General features: G+C 46.7%; 1 protein-coding gene across 2 annotated transcripts in view; it reads right to left on the reverse strand.

The window, feature by feature from the left end:
• SYT9 (synaptotagmin IX) overlaps positions 1 to 22583 on the reverse strand; it is a 167261-nt gene that overhangs the window by 16497 nt on the left and 128181 nt on the right. The window contains exon 6 of one of the 2 annotated variants that reach the window (XM_012725433.1): positions 20735 to 20864. In XM_012725433.1, coding sequence (XP_012580887.1) covers positions 20735 to 20864 — 130 coding nt within the window. Of the gene's footprint in view, positions 1 to 20734; positions 20865 to 22583 lie in introns of those variants that run through there. The other variant, XM_012725434.1, reaches the window with a different exon arrangement.

Below are 22583 nucleotides of genomic sequence, written 5' to 3' on the forward strand. Positions count from 1 at the left end.
AAAAAAAAAATATTTAGCATGATGACTATAGTTAATAATATACTGTATCGAATATCTGAAAATTGCTAAGGGATCTTAAAAGTTCTTATGAGAAAATAAACTTGTCTAACTATGTGGGGTGACAAGGTGATAGAAGTTAACTAAATGATGTTCTCAATATATACAAACATAGAATCACCATGCTGTACACCTGAAACTAATATAATAGTATGAGTCAATTATAGTTCAATTAAAAAATAAATTGGGGCCCTTTGGCAAGCTCAGCAGAGGAGCATATGGGGAGGGGGTGTAGAGGGGCGAGGAGCAGGAAGGGCCAATGCTATAGTCTAGAAGAGTTGGCTCTCAGGTAGGAGACGATGGCCAGGCCCAGGTGGTCTTGGTTCCTCTGGGGTCCAGGCTTTAGGTACAGAGCTGGGAGAGCCGACTGGGGTCAGAAGCACTGTCTGTTAGGAAATTTGACTGGTGTTGGGAGCCAGAAAGCAGTTGCTTCCTTGGGGATCAATGGGCACTTGCCCCCCAAAGCTGCTTGGTGTGGTGTAGAAGAAATGGATGACAGCTCAAGACAGAAACTCGGGGCTTGACTGCATCCAACTGCGAGCCCATGAGACAGCGAGGGAGGACATGCAGGAAAGGGCCGAGTGAGCCGTGGGCTACACGGCTTGTGGGAGAAGCTGGCAGAGCAGCTCGGGCGCAGGAAAACCAGCGGGAGCTGAGGAAGGTCAGACAAGGAAGACTCAGGCAAACAGCTAGTCTGCAGACAGAGGCTCCTGGCGGGCCCCCTGGGGGAGGTGCATCTGAGAGGAGGAGTGGGAGCCTGGGGCGCCACACGCTTCAGAGGCCTGGGCCTCCCGCAGCAGCCTTGAAGCCCTCTGGTCTCCCTTCTGACTGTGACCTCCTGACAGTTTCCTTATTGTTCTAATGCACCTCGCATCCATTATGCACTGGACATTGCTAAACGACTTACATTTGTTTTCTCATTTAAGTTGTTCTTGGTAGTGTCTATGACTTTGCTGTTAAAAACGCTGAATAGGGGTCCTCCCTGGTGGTGCAATGGTTTAAAGCACAGCATATGAAGCTATCCACAGCCACTGCAGCACAAGTTCGATCCCTGATCAGAGAGGTGACCCACATGGCATGGCAGACCTCTCCAGTCCTGCCCGCTGCTCCCCTCAGCAGTGTATTTTAGTGTTCTGTCTATACTGTTCCCCACTCTGTCTCTGGTAAATCCTCTCTCCCCCACACCTCTGATCTGTTCCCCAGTTCTGTATGCATAAATAAATGAATCTTAAAAAATAAAAGCTGTATAACCTGAGGCTTAGATTCAGAAGTCTGCCTATGGATACACAGTCCAGAAGCACAAAACTAAATGTGAGTCCAGTGGCCTGAAAACAGAGCCTGTGCTCTAAACACCATACTCACTGGTGTTCTCCAATGAAAAGATCTCACCCCTGACCCAGGTGACGGGCGCTGGCCCAGTGGCCCTGCAAAATCGCACAGCGGGGCCGCCTCCTGGAAGCCTTTTAGCCAAACAAGCCACCTTTCCATCTGCAGCAGCGCCGACCCCAGGTCCCAGCAGCCATCCTGCTCTGGAAGAGCACGGACTCCCGGAGGTCACAGGCAAAACCAGGACGTGGGCTGCCAGCCCCTTGTGCCTGGTGCCCTGCAGCACAGGCCTCCAGGGAGGTGGCTGCCACAGGGCACGCATATTCTTTGGCTCTGTCTCCACAGGGAAAAAGCACACATGTGGGCCCGCTGGCTCTGGAAATTGGGGCAATTTTTCACTTAAAACCCTCTGAAAACAAACTTCAAAATTATACATTCACAGAACATTTCTAAACTCTGGAATAGCATTAGATGGTAATGATTTAATTGATGGTTAAGTGTGTAGATAAAATGAATGTGCTGAATCTTTTCCGTAATTATCTCTCCAAGGAGCCCTGGCAGCTGTAATTACTGTCTAAGGCCGAAATTACAAACCAGCTGTAGTTTTAAGCAAAGTGTTGCAGCCTGTGCTGGATCCCCGAACCGCCGGTCACTACCAGCGCAGCCCACTAGGTCCTGGCAAGGAGGCCCGAGGCCCTAGCAGAGGGAGGCTCAGGAGCTATGTTCTTGCAGCTCTTCTGCACCTCCCTCCCCTCATGGCAGAGGCCCCACAAGGGAGGCCCCTTTGCTCTCCCTTGCTGCCACAGCCCTTCCTCATACCCCTTCTTCATCGCCAGTCAGCTCACGCTGGCTCCTCTCCCTGGAAAGGGGCACCCTTAAATCTCAGCTCAGGGGTGATGGTAGCACTGTCCATGGCCTATAGGTAGGCCAGTGGTGTCACTACTCACTCTATACCCTGTTGGTGACCAATACACCCACTTCTGGCTACAAAGAACCAGATGGTTGTCTCCATTGCTGAAATGAGTCCAATCAAGACCAAATTCCTTATTGCAGCTATGCTCCTGCCAGAATAATTGTACAAAATTTATGCATGTATTAAAAAGAAAACACTACAGAATTGTGGAGCACCTATGTGCCAGGTCTTTCAGGAAGGACTGGGTATACGCTGGGACCTAGAGCGGACTGGGCTCCGGGAATACAGGGCGGCGGCTCTGGAATCACCTTGGATCTGATCAGGAAGCTTACAAAGATCCTGGTCAACGAAGTCGCATCCTCTGCCATGGAGGTGAGGTGTGAGGTCGAGGAGGTCAGAATGGTGGCTTGCGGGAGGGGTGGGTGGAGGGGCCACATGAGCTGCTCTGGCAGCAGACCTCATTAGAGGGAGGCAATGGTTGTCTGGGTTCCCAGGCCTCTACTCTGCAGCCTTTTCCATGCACTCAGCACTTTCTAAGGCGCCGGCCATGCACATCCTGTGGAATTCATCCCTTCCTCCTCAAAACCATATATCCCACGCCCTGTGCTTGCTGTGCAGGGCGCTTACAGCTTAATTGCTCTGATCACTGGTATCATACAGTCTGCCTAGTGATTATTTACGTCTGTCTTCTAAGCTGGACTGTAGCTCGCGTGGGGGCTGGGGATCCTCCACAGCATCTTCATTGCCTGACACAATGTCTGATACCTGCTTAGTACCATACTTAAGAATGAAAGCTACGTGTGAGCACATAGCTTATGAATGAAACCAAACTGTAAAATGCTAGGGAGGAAGATGTGACTGATACTCCACTCTGGACAGAGGGTCAGATATCCCCGACTCCACCTCTACAGGGGAAGGAGTGCCCAAGTCCAAGGCCTTTGTCAGGTGAAGTTGTTGTGTGGTGGAGCTTGTGGCATGGTTAACAAATCGAGGCTTTCATAGGGCTGCACAGGGATGCATTCATCTAGTCATTCATTCATTTTCTCCTGACTTTTTTTGTACTAGATGATGTGCTCCTGGAAGGCAAGAATCATGTATATTTTATCACTGAAGCTTCAATATTTAGGCATTTCATAGCCTCCTAGCTCAGAGTGGGCTCTCATTTAGGGTTCTTTGAACAAGAACATTAATGAGCCCTCGGAACACAAAGGTTAGCTGTAGTGATGCTGATGGCCAGGGGAGGGCAGCAAAGGGCAGCAGAGCTGATGGCTGAGAGGGCTATTTGCTCTCGGGATGGCCTGCAACTGGGGCAAGAGTCCTATTACACATGTGACTATATGGGGACATTCAGCACCAGGACTAGATACATTTATTACAGAATTCCAGTGACGCACAGGGTCACAAAGGTGGAAGACTAATGAGTGGGTGGGTAACGCTGAGATAAGGTGTGTTGACAAGGGAGCTAAGCCCAGGATCCCAAGTGAAGTGGCCTAGAGCCAGAGCTGGCAGCACAGCTCTACAATAAGCGCCTCTCAGAGCCCCAAACTCGATACTCCGGCCTTGACTCTGGTCCTTATGGGAACAAGCATCCTGAAAATCAGGTTTGACACCATCCTCCAACCTGGTCTGGGCTTAGGTACCACAGGGAAGAGAGCCCAGAACAGACCAGAGCTGTGGGAAGTGATCTCATGGGTGTGGCACAGGCCCACTGGGGTCAGAAGAGGAGCTTCTCACCTCAGTCCACTTCCCCTGGGGCATGTGCAGAGACATGGCAGGCAGCTGCCTGCCAGAATCACCAGTTCTCACCTGTGGGGGTTCTCACCGTGACCTACTTTGGGGTTCACACATGCTCTGTTGTTTCCAGGAGGGCAAATGATGGGACCCAGAGTTGGGGCCCAGAAGACAGGCTTCAGGGGAACGGAGGGTCTCACAGCTGGGGGATTAGAGTGAGGGCACTGAACTGGGGTGGAGGGGTGGTATTTTGTTAGTCTGAAGAAGGCTGTTGACAACAATGTCCTCCAAATTGGGGGTTGGCCTATGACCTCAGAGGGTGTGACAGAAGGGGAGACCACTTCTCCTGGTTTGGTGGTAGAGCAGAGCATGCCCCACCCTGCTCGGCCAAGACATAACCTACACAGGTCAGGTTTCACATGCCAGTCGGGTTTAGGTTCTGAAACCAGTACAGGGTGGGTTTTGATAAGCCAATGAGGACTGGGTTTTGAATCTGGAGTGGTTTTGTAAAGGCGCCAGTCAGGACTGAATGTAGCATCCTGAAAGAATGTATGTAAATTTTGATCTTTGTACCTCTCCTATCCTAGCTTTCTGGGAACTGCCTAGCTCCTTTCTTATGGTTCCCCAGTAGAAGGTAGCTTAGACTTGCGGCAAGCTTTCTACTTCATTGGCCTCACTTCAGGTGAGCAATTTGGCTGGGCATTTGTTCACGAGGGAATGGTAATTTGGGGGACCATAATAAACAACTATTATCAGGATCTATTTTCTTTACTCTGTCTCTGATTATATTAAAAATCTTTCATCAGGGCCCTCTCTGGTGGCACAACAGTTAAGGATGAAGTACTGCAAGCTGGCCGGCCGCAGCTGCTTCAGAGTGAGTTCCATCCCTAGCCCCAAGGTGACCCACATGGCACAGCAGACCTCTCCTGACCCACCCACTGCTCCCCTTGGCAGTGTACTTCGATGATCTGCCTGTTCTGCTCCCCACTCTGACTCTGGTGAATCCTTTCACCTTCCCTACCTCTGGCCTGTGCCCCACTTCTATATGTACAAATAAATAAATGAATCTTTTTTTAAAAAAAGGGTTCATTGTTTTAAAAAAATCTTTCATCATTAAAGTATGCTTCCTTTGGCTTTGTGTGGCAGGACTCCTTTTAGGGTATGCACCCCTTAATAGTTTGGGGTCCCTGGCTATTCCTCAGTCACATGCTAACATTTCCCCAACAGATGGTACCTGAGACCTATGACAAGTTTTGGGGCTTCAGGGGCCCCCGATTCTGGCCAGCACTGTTTGGCTGTTCACAAAGGTATAGGTAACTTAGCAGGCTCTTACTGGGCAACTATTATTAGGAATATCCCTTCTGATCTTTCCTCTCTTGGCACAATGATTCTACTAGAGATCTTTCATACTAAGAGTCTGCTTCCTTTGCCTTTGTGAGGGAGATGTCCGGATACATTTTTGTGTCGCCATTTAACAGTTTGGAGTCTCTGAGTGTCTCTTGCTTATGTGTGCCAACAAGGGGAGATCTCACACCAGTGCTGGGTCCTTCAGGACCTGAGTAAAAGTTGGTCCCCAGTTGGTCTTGCTGGCAGGGAATGGAGGTGGGCCGTGAACACAGCAGGAACGTAGGACTTAGCGGGAAGGTGTTCTGTATGCAGGGCTGCTGCTGAAACCAGCGAGCAGTCTAGGCAGAGGTGTGGCAAGTCTGTTCAAGTGTCAGTGATGGGACAGGGGAGGTGCACGGAGTGGAACTCTGATCTGAGGCGTGCAGTTTCAAAGTGCAGAGAAGACACCAGGCAGAGGCTGGGTAGTTCCAGACAATCTGATCAAAGTTCAAGGAAGAATAAGAGCAGTGTCTGGATGCTGACAAAGGCCTGGCAGGATCCAGCTGGGGAAGAAATCCTTTCAAGGCTGAGCCAGGCTGGGAGAGGGCAGAGCTGCCGCCAGGACACCACAGTGAAGTGAAGTGTGCAGAGGAAACCTGGGGACCAAGAGAAGAGCTGAGGATTGGCTGGGTCCCCACCCCTTTCTGGAGTGGGGGACTATGGAGAGAGCATTAGTGCCCAGGGCCCTGCATAAGACTGCCCCTCACCCCACTTGTGGCAAACATCTGCTTCCATAGGCCACAGAGGCGCGATGGAGCCATGTTTGCCACGGTAGGAGAGGGGAACCTCCGTGGCGCTGTGAGACGACCTGGGAGGGACACGGGGCCGAGGGCCTTAGTGGAAGTCCACACTTCAGTTAATCCCTTCTTCCTTATCCTCAGCCTCCTTTTCCTATGGGCATTTTTCTCAGTTTATAACAATGCTCAAATGTCTTGCTTCTTAACAAAAAATCCCCTCTCAAACCCTTTGTTCTTCCCTATTGAGTGTCCTATCCCACTCTCCCCTCACAGCTACAATTTCTCACTCCTAGTCTTGTCTCCAACCTAAATGCCCTCAGGTCTGTCCATCCTCCATCCTCCACTCCCCACCCCCCATTCTGGAGGGGAAGGAGGGAAACCAAGCGCTGAGGGGTCAGTTCAAGCAGCCTGCAGAGACATAAGCACAAGGGTGCTTTCCGGTCCTTAGGGTATTTGGGAGATTTTAAAGGGTACAGAGGGTATGGGGATGAAGAATCATTTTAAAAGAAGTTTTTGATTAGAAGGGGATGTGCTAAGCTCTGTTTTCTGCTGCCTGCACCCTCACCTGAGGCTGACTGTCCTAGCAACAGGGGCCTGCGCCTCCTCCATGCCCTCCTCCCGCACCCACTGCTTGCTCAGGGCCCCCCATCTGTTCCCTGGATGACAGCTGCTGCTGCAGAATCTTATCTTCAGTCTCCATTCTCAGCTTGGTGTGGGGGTGGGGGGCGGAAGGGGGTAAAGGGGGTCGAGAAGGACCCAGTGGGAGGAGCCGCCTTTCTGAACTGAGGTCCCTTCTCTCACACAGGGTCAAAGTGGAGTCCAAACACTGGAGCTGAAACCTGGCCATGCGGGAACCAGCAGCCTTCTTTAATTCACCCGAGCTTTATTCAGAAAGAGTGGAGCTTTGTGACATGCTCTTTCCCAAGGGGTCTGGAGCTTGAAATTTAGGCTCGCTGGCCTTTCTCAGCAGATGATAGGCACAGGCATTTTCATTTAAATACCAGGTGAACCCATCTACCTTCTTCATCTGGCCTTGGATCCAGACAGACTCTGGCTGGCTGTCAGCTAAGAAAAGGGGAGGAAGTGGGAGCAGTGTGTGTGCCTGCACATTACACACACACACATGTGCATCAGTGTGTGAGGGCTGTTAGCATCTAAATACCTTAGTTGTGAATGCAATATATCTTCCACAATGGCATCTTTTAGAAGGTGGTAAGGGAACGGTACATTTTGTCATATCTGTAGAATGTGTGTACCTTGGCACGCATTCCTTCCTCTCTCCCTCTTCCTGTCAGCTGGCACTCATCCCAAATAACTATCCCTTCTCTACCATTCTCAGCAGACATCAGGGCCGTCTGCTCATGATGCTGAATGCCTCCCTTCCCCCACATCTCGTACACGTCCCAGGGATATTCTTCTCTGACCGTTCCGGTGGACTTCCACCCTCCCTTTGCAGGCCTGAGTACCAGCATCTCTTGATCACCACAGTGGCCTCTGACTCTAGCCTACCCCCTGACTCCTGCACCCCCAGATGTTCCCTGTGGATCTTTTTTTTTTTTTTTTTTAAGATTTATTTATTCGTACAGAACTGGGGTACAGGCCAGAGATGCGGAGGGTGAGAGGATTCACCAGAGACAGAGTGGGGAGCAGAACAGGCAGGTCTACGAAGCACACTGCTGAGAGGAGCAGCGGGCGGGTCAGGAGAGGTCTGCCACGCCATGTGGTCACCTCCGGGGCAGGCGGGGATCGAACTCATGCGGAAGTGGCTTAAGCTTCTTTGTGCTGTGCTTTAACCCGCTGCGCCACCAGGGAGGGCCTTCCCTGTGGATCTTTTAAAACTACAATTTGAACATGCTGAAGCCCTTCTGAAAATCCTTCCAAAGCTCTCTTACATCTCAAGCAGGAGTTCAAATCCGAGTTCAAATCCCTGGTATGGCTCAACAAGCCTTTCCCTCCCTTCCTGGCTGCACTGCTGTCCCCCACATAATTGTGCTTCAGTCACCCCAAACTCCTGGTATCCAGGCACCTGTCCTCCTCTTTCCTACCTTGTTGCCTTTGAACTCATTGATCCTCCTTCTGGAAACCCCCTTTTCTCTTTGCTCAATGAACTAATTGCAAATCATTGTCAAGAGCCAAAGGGACAGCATATGTCTCTGTCTCCACTCGCCCCTCTAAGGTTAGGAACTCTCTTCCCTGTGCTTGTGCTCTGGTGGGTCCCAGTCAGGTCTCCAGAGGTGTGCCCCAATAACATTGGTATTTTTGAATTAAAAAAATAGCCAGTGAATGAATGACACCCTAAACCTCCTCTCCTAGAAGCAGGTATTTTTATCTGACCCTCCTCTCTGTCAGTCCCCAAAGCAGGAACTAATTTTCTGTGGAAATGGTACCCTCCTCCCACAGAGCTGGAGAGACACCCTTATCATCAGACAGGGACATGGAGTTGTGTCAATAAGCTCTGCCCACCTCACTCAATTCCTTGCCCAAACTGGGACTTATAAGAACTTCTTTGTCCTGTCTTCTTCACAGATTGATTTTGCTTCTTTGCCTAAAAGATATATACACTGGCGCTTCAGTCATTCGCTGGGCCCCACGTCATATGGACCTCGATACCTACAAAGTCAAATTTGTTTTCTCGTTTGCTTATCTCACTCATGGCAACTTATCACTGGATCAGCCAAAAGAATTAAAGGAGGAATAAGGAGTCTCCAAAAGTATTCTTTACAGATTCCAACAAATTTTGGACGTACTGATCATACATTTTCTGTCATACACCCTCCCCAGGGCCCTGGAAGGCTGGAGCCATGTCCTCAGCTCTGACCCCTGTGCTCACACCCAGCAGAGATGAGGAGCCCATACAGCCAGTCACTCAGGGCCACGCATCCAACCGGGATCACCTCCTCCTTCCGTCTGTGACTTTACACAACATTTTCTTCAATTATAAACACACAGTTGGTGTCTCTAGGCTGTTTAAGCAATGTAAGGGTAAGCACAGCTCCAAACCAGAAGGTTAAATATTTGTGATAAAAACAATCTATTTATGTTCTTGCAAATGAGGCGGCACAGTCAGGCATGTGGCAGCCTATGCAGAGGGACTGACTGAACAACACCAGGATGGTGTTGTTTTTCTGATGATTAAATAGGGGAAGAGCCTAGAGCTTTGGTCTTTTGTAGAAGCAGCATTCTGATGATCCTAAATTGCACGCAGTCGGTTGTGAATCCACGTTTTCCTCGTGTTCCTCCGCTGCGTCAAAATGACACTGGCCTTTAAGGACACAGTCTACACGTTGGTGTTATTCATCCTATGGATCATGACCTGTTATTGGGTTTGTAAAATCAATTTAATGGCTGTGATAACTATTATTTTTTTTAAAGAAATGAAAAAATTTCAGTTTTTGTGTGTTCTTCCATGAAACGTTTGTTTCAGTTTTGTGTGTGGCATGATACACGTGCATTTCTGACTGTAAATCATAGCCCGATCATTTGAGATGAACGACGCCCTCCATGTGTACACCAGACATTACTAAAGTCTTACACTACACTTTATCTTTGTGACATCTAAGCCTCTGTGAAGATTGGGAAATGCTAAAAGCCAGGGAAATGACAGACCTGGAATAGTCCCCCAAAAGCTATTCCTCTTTGAGCACAGTGATAACATTAACAACAAGTAGAGACTGAGAATCTGGAGGAATATTTTCCTGCTCCTTCAATCTATTGAGCGCCTTTCACTGCCAGATACTATGCTCTGTACTTTCAACTATTGTATCATTTAATCATCACAACAGGTATTTAAACCCACGGAGTGATAGCCGAGCTTTATGGAGGAGGAAACTGATCCTAAGGGAAGCTGGGTAATTTGTTCAGGGAAGTTGCTCCATGAGGCAGAGCTGGCTCAACTGCCCTCCTGCTAGACTAGGCTGGCCCCCAGGAAGTTCAACTGGCCGTGACTTTCTCTCTGATTCACATATTCTGTGCTCCTCAATTTTTATCTGCTTCAACCACAGCAGCTCTTGTGTTTATCTCTTTTACACATTCAGTTCCCAGATTAGATTTGCTTGCAAGAAAGTAAAAAAAAAAAACATCACTCTGCAGACCACTGTTAATTAACTTAAGTCTTTAGGTGCCTGCTTGAATTTACTAAGAACAAATTTCAATTTGTACATGCATAAGCAGATGAACAGCAGATTACAATCTAGAATTGTGCAGGGCCACCATGGACCCTCTGCCTGGGGGCCAGACCCACAGTTATAACACAGTCCTAACACAAATCCACATCAACCCCACTGAACATTTCCTTGAGAGAGGAAGTGATCTCCTTTCCTGATAGCAAAATTGACTCCAAGTCTCTCCATACATGGGCAATTAAATTTGCTTAAATGTCTTTTGTCTCCCTGCCCTCTTCCCCAACACCACCAAGTTTCTTTCTCTGTGACTAGGTGCTGCTTCTTCACTTCTCTCTCTCAAACTTACTTTCCCCTCAGCTTCGTCATCTGCATGGAGGGCCTTGTTATGTGATTGCTCAGCGTGTTCCACACAGACATTATGCCGCTATGTCCACTCAGCAACATGGCGCATGAAACGCTGAGGCCTCTGCAGTCTAGGCCTTCCCCAGATGCATTAACTTTGTTATGTGGATTATTTTAAGCTGAAGTCCTATAGGTTTGTGAGAAACTTGTACCACTCCACTAACCTCCTAGAGGAATGAAAACTGGGGGGATTACTCAGAATTAGGATATTATCAGAAGAAGCCTTTTTATCTGATAAAGCTATCTCAATGGCAGCTACAAGTCTAGGCACAGAGTCTGTGGGCTTCATCATGAGTCTCCTCTCTCCTTGAAGCCTCAGGCTCCTATCCCATTCCTCAGCTCAGGGTCTATGTCCCCTCACTTTGCCCCATTTCACTATTCATATAGATTCTTCATACATATGTGACTAAACTTGTTCTTTCCTCCTACTAATCTGATATCATATTAATTTGATTGATTGAAGGGCAGGGGGAAGTTTTCTCTCCAACCAGATACCACATAATGTTCTCTAAGTCTGGAGGGGTGATGATGATAGAGGGGAGGGGTCCAGGCTTGAACATCTAAGTCCTTCTGAGTGGGAGTGAGGAAAGCTTGAGTCTGTCTAGATCTGTTTCTTCTTTCATAGCTCCTGTCCCTCATCATTCCCTGCTTTATAAAGCCCCCTTTCTGGTCTTTTCCATTGATTCACTAATCAGAGAGTTACAACAGTTTCTGTCTGCAATTGTTCAAGGGCTCTCATGAAGTTCAGTGACCATCCACATCAACCACCACACAGTCTCGGAGCTCTGTTTCCAGGGCTGCTGCTATTATTAAGCTGTCCCTAGTTCTTGCTACTGAGCATGTCCATAGCCTGCACCCAGGTATTCAAACACAATCTGTAAAGTTACATCTGTGCTGGGGGCTTTAGAGAATTATTGGTTTGAGGCAGTAAGAGGGAGATCTTCTAGGCTGAGAAGTCCTCGAAGACTCCCATGTGATTCAAAAGTCCTTTTCTATTATTCTTTCTTGATTTCAAGCATCTTCTCTGGCATCAGCAACTGAAGCTGAAAGCCATTTTCCTATAACAAAACACAGGTTTCTCAAGGCCTCTGCTCTTAACTCTGTCATGCCCGCTCATGTTTGAGAGCAGCTGCAGACCAGAGTGAGAGCAGGTAAGGCACCAAGTGTGGCCATCTAGATGCTGCTCAGTTCTGCATAACTGAGGGAACATCCCCAGTCTGCCCAGTTATCTGGAGAGTGCAGTGTGTCTCTGAGTTACTGTTTCTTTCTCTACAAGAACCACTGAATCCTCATCCCTGGCATAAGATATATTCATAGGAAAGCCTAGAACTTTAGTTCTAGACTTGGAGAGCAATGGAAATGACACATTATTTTGATGCGATGGGATAAAAGCCATTAGCACTAACCTATGTTGGGGACTTGCCAAGAAAGGTAAAAGTTGCAAATAATATGTAAAAATAAGCAGTAAATTATATCCCCAAATTCTCTGAATTCTGGTCTCATCAACTGTCACTAATTTATTGTGATACCTAAACTGTTAGATCATGTCCTTTACCTAATCCTAACCAGGTCTTCCCATCCCCTGTCTGGCCTCTCCAACTTAAACCATATTTCAAAATCTCCATTATTCAGACCATATTCCTTCCTTTCTATTTCATATTACCAGGAGAGCAATAAATTCAGCTTGTCTTATCAATAAGTTATCCTGGTGATAAGAAGGAGACAGAATTCAACGGAGGCATCTCCTGAAAGACTCATTTCCAGAAGCAATGGCAGTCCTTAGAAGTTATCTGCCAGGATGCTCTACCTTATGCCAGGAAGTATTCTCTTCTCCTCAGATATCATGAGGAAGTACATCCTTTCAAAGGCTTGCAGAAACTGCTTTAGTTCCTTACATCTATAGGGGAAAATCTTGATCCTTTGCTTATTGTATAAGCAGTCACCTTTGAATAGCTTTCCTGGAGATGGAAATTGTGAAAGCTCAAGTTCACTGTTAACCATGTTCTTATTTAATTACTATTCAAGTGTACAGAAGGAATAAGCCAAGGCAGCAATTGCTGGGGCAAGGTCAGTTGTGAATGACAGGAGAGTCAAGATGCAGTTGACTTTCTGTTTGGGCAGAAGTGTTATTTTCCAATACAATGTTATTACCTTTTATAACTCCCAGTGACTACCCTAATGCTTCCTTCAGAATAGTCACTGGTTTTGTATCCCACTTAAGATGAAAAAATACTTAGCTTTCTTTCCTTTTTTTTTTTTTCTCCTTTCTTTTCTTACGGAAAATTCAATATAAGAAAAAAGACTGGTTTGAGAAATACTGAATGCTCTTGGTCTTGTCTGCTAAACCTTTTGACAAGCTGGAAATGTAATGTCCTGGTTAAGACTATTCATGCCTATTTGTGCTAAATGCCTTCTGCTCACTTATAGCAATAGGTACAGAATCTCACAGGTTGGTTAATGTTTTTCAGATCCTAAATTTAAAACATTTTTATGTTCTTTGTGATCAGTTTGGCTTTTGTGGCCTTGCAGGTGTTTATGGGTACTGATATAAGGAAGGAAAAATGTTTTTCCTTCTACTTTTTTAGGCTGTTGGCCCAGGGTTGAGATTTTCAATATTCTCTGTAATAAAGGACAGCATAGCAGGAAAAAGTTAATTTCACATGTGGAGGGGCCCCAAAGCTATGAGACCAAAAGGAAAGCTGGAAAATTGAAGCTTATATGCCATCAGGGCCAAGGAATGGGGAAGGGGCCTGGGGCCTCAAGGAGAGGCAAGGGGTAATTCACAGGACACTAAGAAGAGCAGAGGTTTGGAAAGTAGATGTTTGTTCTGCCACATGGATGGTCATTCAGATAAAAATTTGTCTCTGGTAATGTTTGTTCCCTTGGTCAAGAAACCCTTCTAACTTCATTCAGGTAGTTAAGAAAGAAGTAAGTTTTTTTTTTCTTTTCTCTTAAATACTCTGGATCTTAATTGCCTTCAGGGCAAAACAACCTACATGTCTAAGTAGCACATTTGGGGTAGCCAGATTCTATTCTTTTTCATTGGTATGTTAAATCCCACCAGTAAAAATAGCTTGTTTTGGGGGAAAAAAAATGCTCAATTATTTGTTCTTTTGTCTAAAAACTACTTTCCCATTCTTTTTTTTTTTTTTTAAATCTTCGCATGTAGGTGGAACAAATCATTATATAACTTACATAAAACTGCTGCTGAAAAGTTTGCCTGGTGAGAAAAGTCAATGTGTGGACGGATGTCCTTGTCACCTCCTGATCAGGTCCCATTCAGATTCAGCCTTGTGTCCTCTACCTCAGGGCCCTTGGCAGCATTTCTGCTTCCTCCGTCACTCATGAAAGAAGATAAGGAAGTGCTCTAGAACCTGTCCTTCTGAATACCAAGATGCTTCAGTTACAGTTCTGAGCATTCCTCAACTCTGATCAAAATACAAAGCCACTGTCATTTGATGACATTTCATATGGGAAGCGCAGGAGGAAATGACCTCTTCACATATCCTTTTAGGAGGAGAAAAGGTCATCAAAGCTTGTGTTTAATAAGGGCCACCTCCACTGAAACAGCCCACTGCAATGCAGTAGCAATAACTCTGACACAGAGTACCTAACCCACTTCTACCCTGGATTCCACTGAATGGGGAGTAGTAGTACTTTCAGCACTAAAGGGATTCAACTGCTTCCATTATAGACACCACCCATTGATCTTTTCATTCACTCACCAAATACTAAACCATTACATATGTAACAGGGATAACGTTCCATTTTCCGTAAGTAGAGTTGCTTTCCATTCAATGCATCAGTGCCATCTATTCCTTCAAGCCAAGGGCTAGCAGCACAAGGCCAATGATCATCTAGTTTCTCATGAAACAAGTCTCTCTCCTCAAGTCAATACTCGTCAAGAGAAAAGGGACGCATCAAATTCCAAATGTCCCCTTTACACAGTGAGAAGAAAAACCCTGGCGATCTGAACAAAAGGCACAGGGAGAGAGGACCCAGGCTATGATGTAAAGAGGCTTTCTATCAGTCAGAAGGAGAAGTAGAGAGCCTTTGGCAAAGGCAGTAATGACAGGGGAGAAGTGGCTTAGACGTGATGTCCTCGTTTCACTCTCAGGCTTGAAACTCAGAGTTTCTGATGGGCTGAGAAGAAGCTGAAGGTGTGCACGGCCCCTGTGCCAACATGAGGCTAGAGGACAATGCAGAAATGTGACTGTGGGCATGAAGAGGATGCCTGTAGTGCTGACAGGGGCCTAGGCATTCTGCAGAGGGCCCAACAGCACAGTCAGTGGTGATGCATCTGAGGGTCATAGACAAGCAAGACAGCACATCTGCCAGCTTTTCATATACAGGCCACCCCCGCCATGAGGGGTTTTGTGCTCCCCTATACCTAGACATCAGCTTGGGAAGGAGGAAGGAGAGAAGAGGGCTCGAGAAAGAAGGGAAGTAGTTTCAGTGAAGGATTCATTCAAGTTTATTCCCTCCTTCCTGTTTCTTAAGTGGGTGGTATCCATTTTAGATAAAAAGAAGTCTACACTTTCTTGCACTATTTTAACATACTTTTTTTTTTGTTCTCTCCATGCTGAGCAAACATTTTGTTCCCTGAGACACTGAGATAACCTGCAGGATTGCAGATGGTGAAATATGGCACAGCAGTGTGAAGACCCTAAGACAGCATGTGGCCCTCCATGTACTGACTACTCACCTCCATTGCCACCCCCAACATACGCAGCCAGAGCTACACCTTCAGAGTGCAGAGTATGTGATTACCAGCCTCCATCATCCCCTACTGATGGGGACTGGAATTGATGGTGCTTTTAAAGGCTTGAAATATGGGGTACATAAAGGCACCTCAAGTTCTTCCTATATGCTGAGTGGTAACACCTCCTAGAACGTACAGTCTCTCCCCTTTACAGAGAACCACTCCTGTCTCCTAAAGCTGCTGTTAATAACAATTTGCGCACACTGCTTAAGCCTCTGACTCCCTCATTTCAAAATCCTCCGGGTAGCAGTTGTGTTCCCTGGAGCCAATTTCTCTATCTGCCAGGAGCCCTCCTTCTCAGGAAGTCTGCTCTCCTGCTGGAGTAGGCACTGGGCCACTTTCCAAGACCCAGACCAGCAAACTGGGCCAGCTGTGGAGCTAACCCAACTTGGGCAATCAGATACTTTCTCCTGGGGAGATCCCAGGTAGGTTCTGCTGGGCACTTGATGGGGAATATATAGAATCAGCTTAAAGGGTAGTTTCCAGTTGAGTCTGGGTAACTTGATTTTGTTTCTATAGTTCTAACCCTGTACCCTGAAAGGGCTGAGGGTGGGAGATAAGGACGCTGTTCAGTGTGTACTGTGTACACCAGCCCCTAGTGACACTTGGATTATAGGACACTAGGTTGCATAAATTCTGGGCTCAATGAGGTGGTCCCAGCAGACCACCAGACTAGTCAGGTTCAGAACCTACTAGCCTTATGGACACAGATGTATGAAAGGCTGAACTTGGAAAGAGGAAGACTTATCCACCCCTGAATACCCTCTGAGGCAGACTTTGGGGTTTAGAATCTTGTACCTTTGTCTTTCACAAAAATGTTACTGATCTACATTGCATATTCTGATTGGATCCTCTGGCTTCTATCTCATAGAAAAGGAAAATTTCACTGGACTTTGGTGACAGCACACGGGTGAACTGGTGATAGGAGGCACATGGGGATTCCAACTGAGATGGAAAAATGCAAACAATGAAGAGTGATGTAAAGTAAATAAATAAATTATAAAAATTCAAAGAAAAGGAAAGTTTGATTTAACCGAATGGTGTCTGAATCTGACCTGTCCATTAAACCAAATTTACATGTAGTTAATATGCAGCACCACACAGGGAGGGGATGAAGACCTGGAATTATTTCTATTATTCTCCTGGGACTTCTGATGTCAGTCACTCCAAATGGAGGGCCATCTCCTGCGACTCCAGGAGGCAAAGGTATTGAGAAGACCAGGCCATATCTTCTTGTGCAGATACAGAGGATGGGAGCACCGAGGGTTCTTTCACCTCTGAGCTTCTGCGGAGAGGATGCTCCTGTCCCCACGGCTCGGGCATCCTGCTGGGTGGTGGGGAGGTGTTCACCATCCCCTAAATCTTTGACATCACAGAGAGTAAAAGGAGCCATATTGGCTGACCTTTGAGTGTGCAGTGAAGCTATACAGAATCTCTGAGAGAGAAACGGATTTTTTGATTCAGTGGCTTTGAAGACTCCATCTGCCACCTGCCCTGGCAAGGTCAGAGTGTGTTGGATGCAGCCCCAAGCAGGCTGCCAGATCTCTGCCTAGCTCAGGGTTCAGTGCTGAGCTGGCCCTCTGCCCCAAGCACACATGTTTATGTACACACACACACACACACACACACACATTGGGATTTAATTGACGTTTTTTGTTTTAAAGCAGATGTTTAAAATGCTCTTAGGGAATATAACAGCAACTTATCTTTCAGATGAAGGCAGAAAGGGAAAGGACATGTATCTATGTCCAGCCAGTGACCCTTTCCCCCCAATGATGGTGTTTGGTCTCCAGGGTGAGAGGGAGGGGGGATTTCCAATATCTCCTTTCATCCACCATGGCAACATTATAAATGATATTTCTTTGTGTGACAGAATGAAGACACTCAGCAGTCTCTATGAACATGGACAGTAACGACTGTAACTGAGGCTTTGACTGAACATTTGATATGTGCCAGCCATGGGGCTTCACCTGCTTAGTCTGTCTGATCCTCACAACCACCCCTGTGAAAGAGGCACTGTTATGGCCACTTAAAGATGAGAAAACCAAGGTTCTAAAAGCAATAAGTAAACAGCTTTGAATGTCAATCAGGATTTGAATCTACATGCAGCCAGTTCTCAGGGGGTGCTTCCATGGACCCTGCCTAACATCTCGTCTATTCTCACAGCTGCTAGCAAGCAGCACTGACCCCTCTGATATGGTTTTTCACCTCATCTGGCACGACTGCACCCAATTCTGCTAGTTACATGGTTAACAGAGAAAGTACCACCTTCTTTCTCTTGGCTACTTCAAAGAAGAAAGAGGGGAGGGCCAGCCTTCCTTGGCTTACTTTGCTATAAGGGGTGCAGGCATTTCATTCCTTAATTCTGACACAAGAGTTCAGACATGACCATTGTGTTAACCAAAGTAATTCTCACTGCTAAAACAAATGGCTCCCAAGTTACTGTGGTTATACCCTACAAACATTTATTTCTTACTTACATAACTGTCAAACACAGATTTGCCAAAAGCCAAGCATTCAGGGTTTAAGCAGTAGCTCCCCGATGACCAAAGTCACACAGCACTTTTTACACTTTCTGTTGTGTGTGACGGGCATGAGATGGCACTCAGGGCTCGTCAGTCATTGAGAAAGACCAGCACTGCTAATGCACCAGGTCAGGATCATCTCTAACCCCACAGTGCACCCCTGATCCTTCCTCTCTTTGATACAGAGCAATCTCCGAGAAAAGAGGAGGAGCATTTCAGAGTACTGACTGGGCAGCATTTTCCCCACCCCCACTCACATGCAACCACTTTGTACTAAAAGTCCCAGCAAGCCATGAACTGGACTTCCTGAGTGGGGGGTTGTGGGGAGGAGCAAGGTGGACATATAAGGACATATAAAGGGAGGTGGAACAAAGAAGGGGGACGTATGGGAGGAGACACGTAGAGGAGAGACACTTGGAAAGATACTTGGAAGAGACATGTGGGTGAGAGACCCACAGAGAGTGTGTTCCTTGGCAGACACAGTGCGAGCCGTTATCCTGATTTCATGGTAGATTATCATGTGGTATATTTTGAATTTTGAGTCTCTCCTTCTGTCTCAGTTCTCTGGGAGCTAACCTTTCCCTTTCGTTCCTTGCTAGAGAGTGCTTTGACCTTGTGGCAAGCTTTTGGGCCTACATATCCCTGCTTTGGGTTGAGTTCATTTAACCCAGCACGTGGGCATCTGCCCACGAGGGGATGGGTAATTTGGGGAGTTTTACTGGGAAATTATTATTTGGAATCCTTTTATTTCATTAAAGATTTTCATTTCACTGTGAATCTTTCGCACGAAGAGACTCTTTTGTTTTGGGCATGTGGATAATAGGAACCCTTTCAGACTGTGTGCCCCCTTAGCGGTAGGGGTCCCCTGAATACCCCTCACTCTGTGTTAATACTTTCCCTTCTGATCCTAGGAAACATTCATTTTGACACTGCTGATTACAAGTAAGATTTGAATGTAGGTGGTTGGAAACTGTGACTTACAAGGGTTGCAAAATATCTACTAAAACGGCTCTAACTGCCACAGCTAGTGACAGGTTCAGAAAATTTAATGAGCCCATGGATGGATTCCTTTGAGATCTCCACCAGAAGCGGAGTGGGGTGCAGTTCATTCAGCCTCAGTCCCCAGCTTTTCTCAAGTGTTTCATAGGATATATGGTTTCCCTTAGGGATTAATTTTGAGTACAGTAAAAAAAAATCTCTCAGTTTCCATAGCCCAGGGACAGAGATGTCCTTTAAGGACTTGCAAATTAGGGGGCCCTAGGCTCTTGCTGAATGCAAGGAGAGGCCCTGAAACTTAGAATCAGTTCACAAACCCTGCTCTGCTAGTCATCATGCACCATCTCTGAGAAAGGAAGACAGTACTTTGCTCCCAGGCCCGGTGTGGGCCAGCACTGCTTCTCTAAAGCTGCCTGTGTGGTCACTTGCAGCAGACTCACCCAAATGCCACCAGCAACAGAACACATGGGGGAGAGGCTCTCGTCCTGGCTTCTCAGGGTGGCTTTGAAGGGGACAGAGCTGCCTCCACTGGGAGGGTAAGAGGAAAGCTCTCTGCCTTGAGCCCATGTTCCCTGCGTCCCGGCTCCCAGTGCTCTGTCCTCTTCACTCCCAGGGCAGGGCAGGGGATGCTGCAAGGACCACCTCATGGCAGCACCACAAACTCCCTCCTCTGTGAGCCGCAGCACGTGCGCGGATGCCGGCGCTGTGACCACACACGTGGGCTGCAATCTCCCACCTCTTAGGTTCTGTGTGTTCTTCAAGGAGAGACTAGATTTTAATTTGCATCTATATTTTCTGTACTTAATATGGCATTTGAGTCTCAGGAATGTGCTTAGTGAATGCAATTTCTTTTTGGGAGAATGAGTTAGTAAACTGAACAGCGAGTGAGCTATGGAGCAAAGATGAATACGGCAGGTAAATGTGGAGCAGTGTGGATGAGTGAAGGTGTGAGAAGTAGCATGAAGGCCCTGGCCTGAAGGTGTCTACACTCTTCTTCCTTTTTGGTTTTTAGTTGGGCGTGTTTCCTCCCCACAAAAAGAATACATTTCCCATGTGTGTCTGTGGGACTAGATTCTGTGATAAATTAGGTAGCCAGGAAAAGTCCTTCAAAACCAGTGTGGATGCTTTTGTCTCTTGTGTCCTCTTGCCTGTTTATGGCCTGTCACATATGGTACATATGTGACAACTGGCACTGCAATGAGATGACCTCAAAAAAAAAAAAAAAAGCCATAGGGGTCAGTATAACACTCTAGACTCTTCCTCCAGGCCCTTTTTATGCAAGAGGGAAATAAGATTCCCTTTTGTTACAGGAAACAAGATGGTGGCAGCACAAAGCAGGGGTGTGGACAGTGGTGCTCATTCTGAGGCCGCAGCAACACTTCTATTCCTTTTTTAGTGACATATTTTATAACAATTTCACTAATTTTTTTGTGTTTTAGTGTTTTTTTTTTTTTGGACTTTTACCATATTGTTGGATCTGCTGGAACCACCGCCCCCCAAATCCTGTAGGCGCTCCCCAAGCATCAACTCAAAGCCCTAACACAGAGGTAGAGAATCCTGATCTGATTCCTGATTAGCGTTTAAAGCTTACTGGATTGGGGGAAGCACAGATTCAAATTCAGGTTAAATACTATTCCTAATGGTCCGCCAGGGAATGCAAGGAAGGGAAACTGCCTAAGACCACAGATCCTGGTATGCGCTTATTCTTGGTGGCTCCTGCATTTCAACAGCAAAGCATTTATTTTTCCTGAAAGTAGAGCATGTGGGAGCAGGCTTACCTCCACCAGAGAGTGCCAGTGCGCAATGGGCTTCCGGGGGTACGACAGCATTTCACTCCAGTGGTCTCTGCCCAGCCTCTCAGCCTCGTGGCCTACTTGACAGACACCGATGATCTCGTTGTGACCTACACTGTGAAAATGGCCCACAAAAGTTTTTTCTTAAAATTTTGGTATGTAGAGGCAACAGCTACTCTATTAAACTAGTAGCTCTTACTAGTGAGAGGCTGTGTGACGCATCTGACTGGGTGTGAGAGAGGAAGAGCAGAGTCTGGGCCTCACACGTCATGTCTTTCCTAACTCTGGCCTGGGCTAGTTTGTGCCCAAGACCTTGTTTTCAACTCCCTGGTCCTGGAATGAGGCTGATGGCCAGGTCCCCAAATTCATGGAACAAAAAGGGGCCCAGCTGAAAGTTGGCCACCATGGCTGTTCAGATTCCAGCAGCAGGAAGCCAGTCCTGGTAGGGGATGTGCCTCACCTGGCAGCACAGTCTCCAGCTTCCAAAGGGAGCAAGGGATGGCTCCCAGAGCTTTTCCCTCCCCCTCTCTTTAGAGAACACGTTTTCTTGTGCTCTACCCTCCTCCCAAGCTCAGCTGTATTTCTTTGACTAAATTCGATCTTCTTACTGGTGAAAAGCAAAACTCCTTTTACTTTAAGGGTCAATATTCCTGAAACATCCTCTGGGTCAGTCCATATTTTTCCTTTCTGCATCAGAAGTTCTTTGTAGAACTAGAATGATATAGCTCATTGTTTAACTCTTTGGGATCAAAACTCAAACTTTCTCCTTGTATTCATTCTTGTTTTTCCCCTGCAAAGAAGAGTGCTTTTTTCCCTCCCATTTGTGTGCAGAGAGGAAGGGAGAGTCAAGGCTGGGGAAGTAGTGTGGAAGATATTTGAATCTATGCTCATTAAAATCAGTTGCATGCAGAAACCCCATGAATCCTGCCATGGATTTTTCCAGGCCAGATTCATGAGTTTACTGAGAGTTAAACTGAAGCAGTGCACGCATAATCAGGTTTCTTGATGCAGGAAACTTGGCAATAGCTGGAAAATGCTCACCTACCTGTCCACGGTCGGTGGGCCTGTCCCCCATGTGCCCTGACCCTGTGGGTGCTGCATGCCATCCAGAGGAGAGGGGATAAGGGCTGCTGCTCAGGGAGGCCGGTGCCCTGAGGGAGCTGCCCCAGCCCACATGCCCCTTGGGTGACAGATGTTTACGCTTCACCTGGGCATGTGCTGAGAAGAGAGCTCAGGGCACGGCGGCTGCCTTGCTGACATCCCAGAGGTAGGCAGGAAAATTTTTAGCTACAAATATTATTTGTAAGATTATCTTGGAAGTCAGAATGATTTTTTTATAATTGTGCCCAGACCACGTGGGAGGTTTCCAATTAAAAAGAGACTTTGCATTTCAGTCTAATGACTGGTTTAACATGTATAATTCCTTGTTGGTACTTCCTTTGCATATTAAAATGACTGTTTTTCAAATCTGTCCTTTAAATACACAATTGGCTACAATGCAGGCTATAAATATCTTTTCTGTGCTGTATTAATTAGAAAGTCGAGCATCTTATACATTTTAATGTACCCTGTCATCCATACTGATTCTAGCATTTTCAAGAGAACATTTCTGTGTTTGCTTTCAGACTTAAGTGGATGGAAATGATCTTTATTAAACACATTGGGGAGAAGGAAAAAAAAGAACAAAGTTATGTATTTGGAAATGTTGACGGTCTGGCTAAAGTAGCTGTTCTGCTGTTGATTGGAATCTTCCCCATGAAGGCAAGCAGGACTGCTTGAAATTAAGACCCATGGAGCGTCAGTTCTCCAAACTGAGATTCCAGGGTGTGTGCAG

The sequence above is a fragment of the Condylura cristata genome, unplaced genomic scaffold (genome assembly GCF_000260355.1).
Source record: "Condylura cristata isolate star-nosed mole 26May11 unplaced genomic scaffold, ConCri1.0 scaffold00015, whole genome shotgun sequence".
In the NCBI taxonomy this organism is placed as follows: Eukaryota; Metazoa; Chordata; class Mammalia; order Eulipotyphla; family Talpidae; genus Condylura; species Condylura cristata.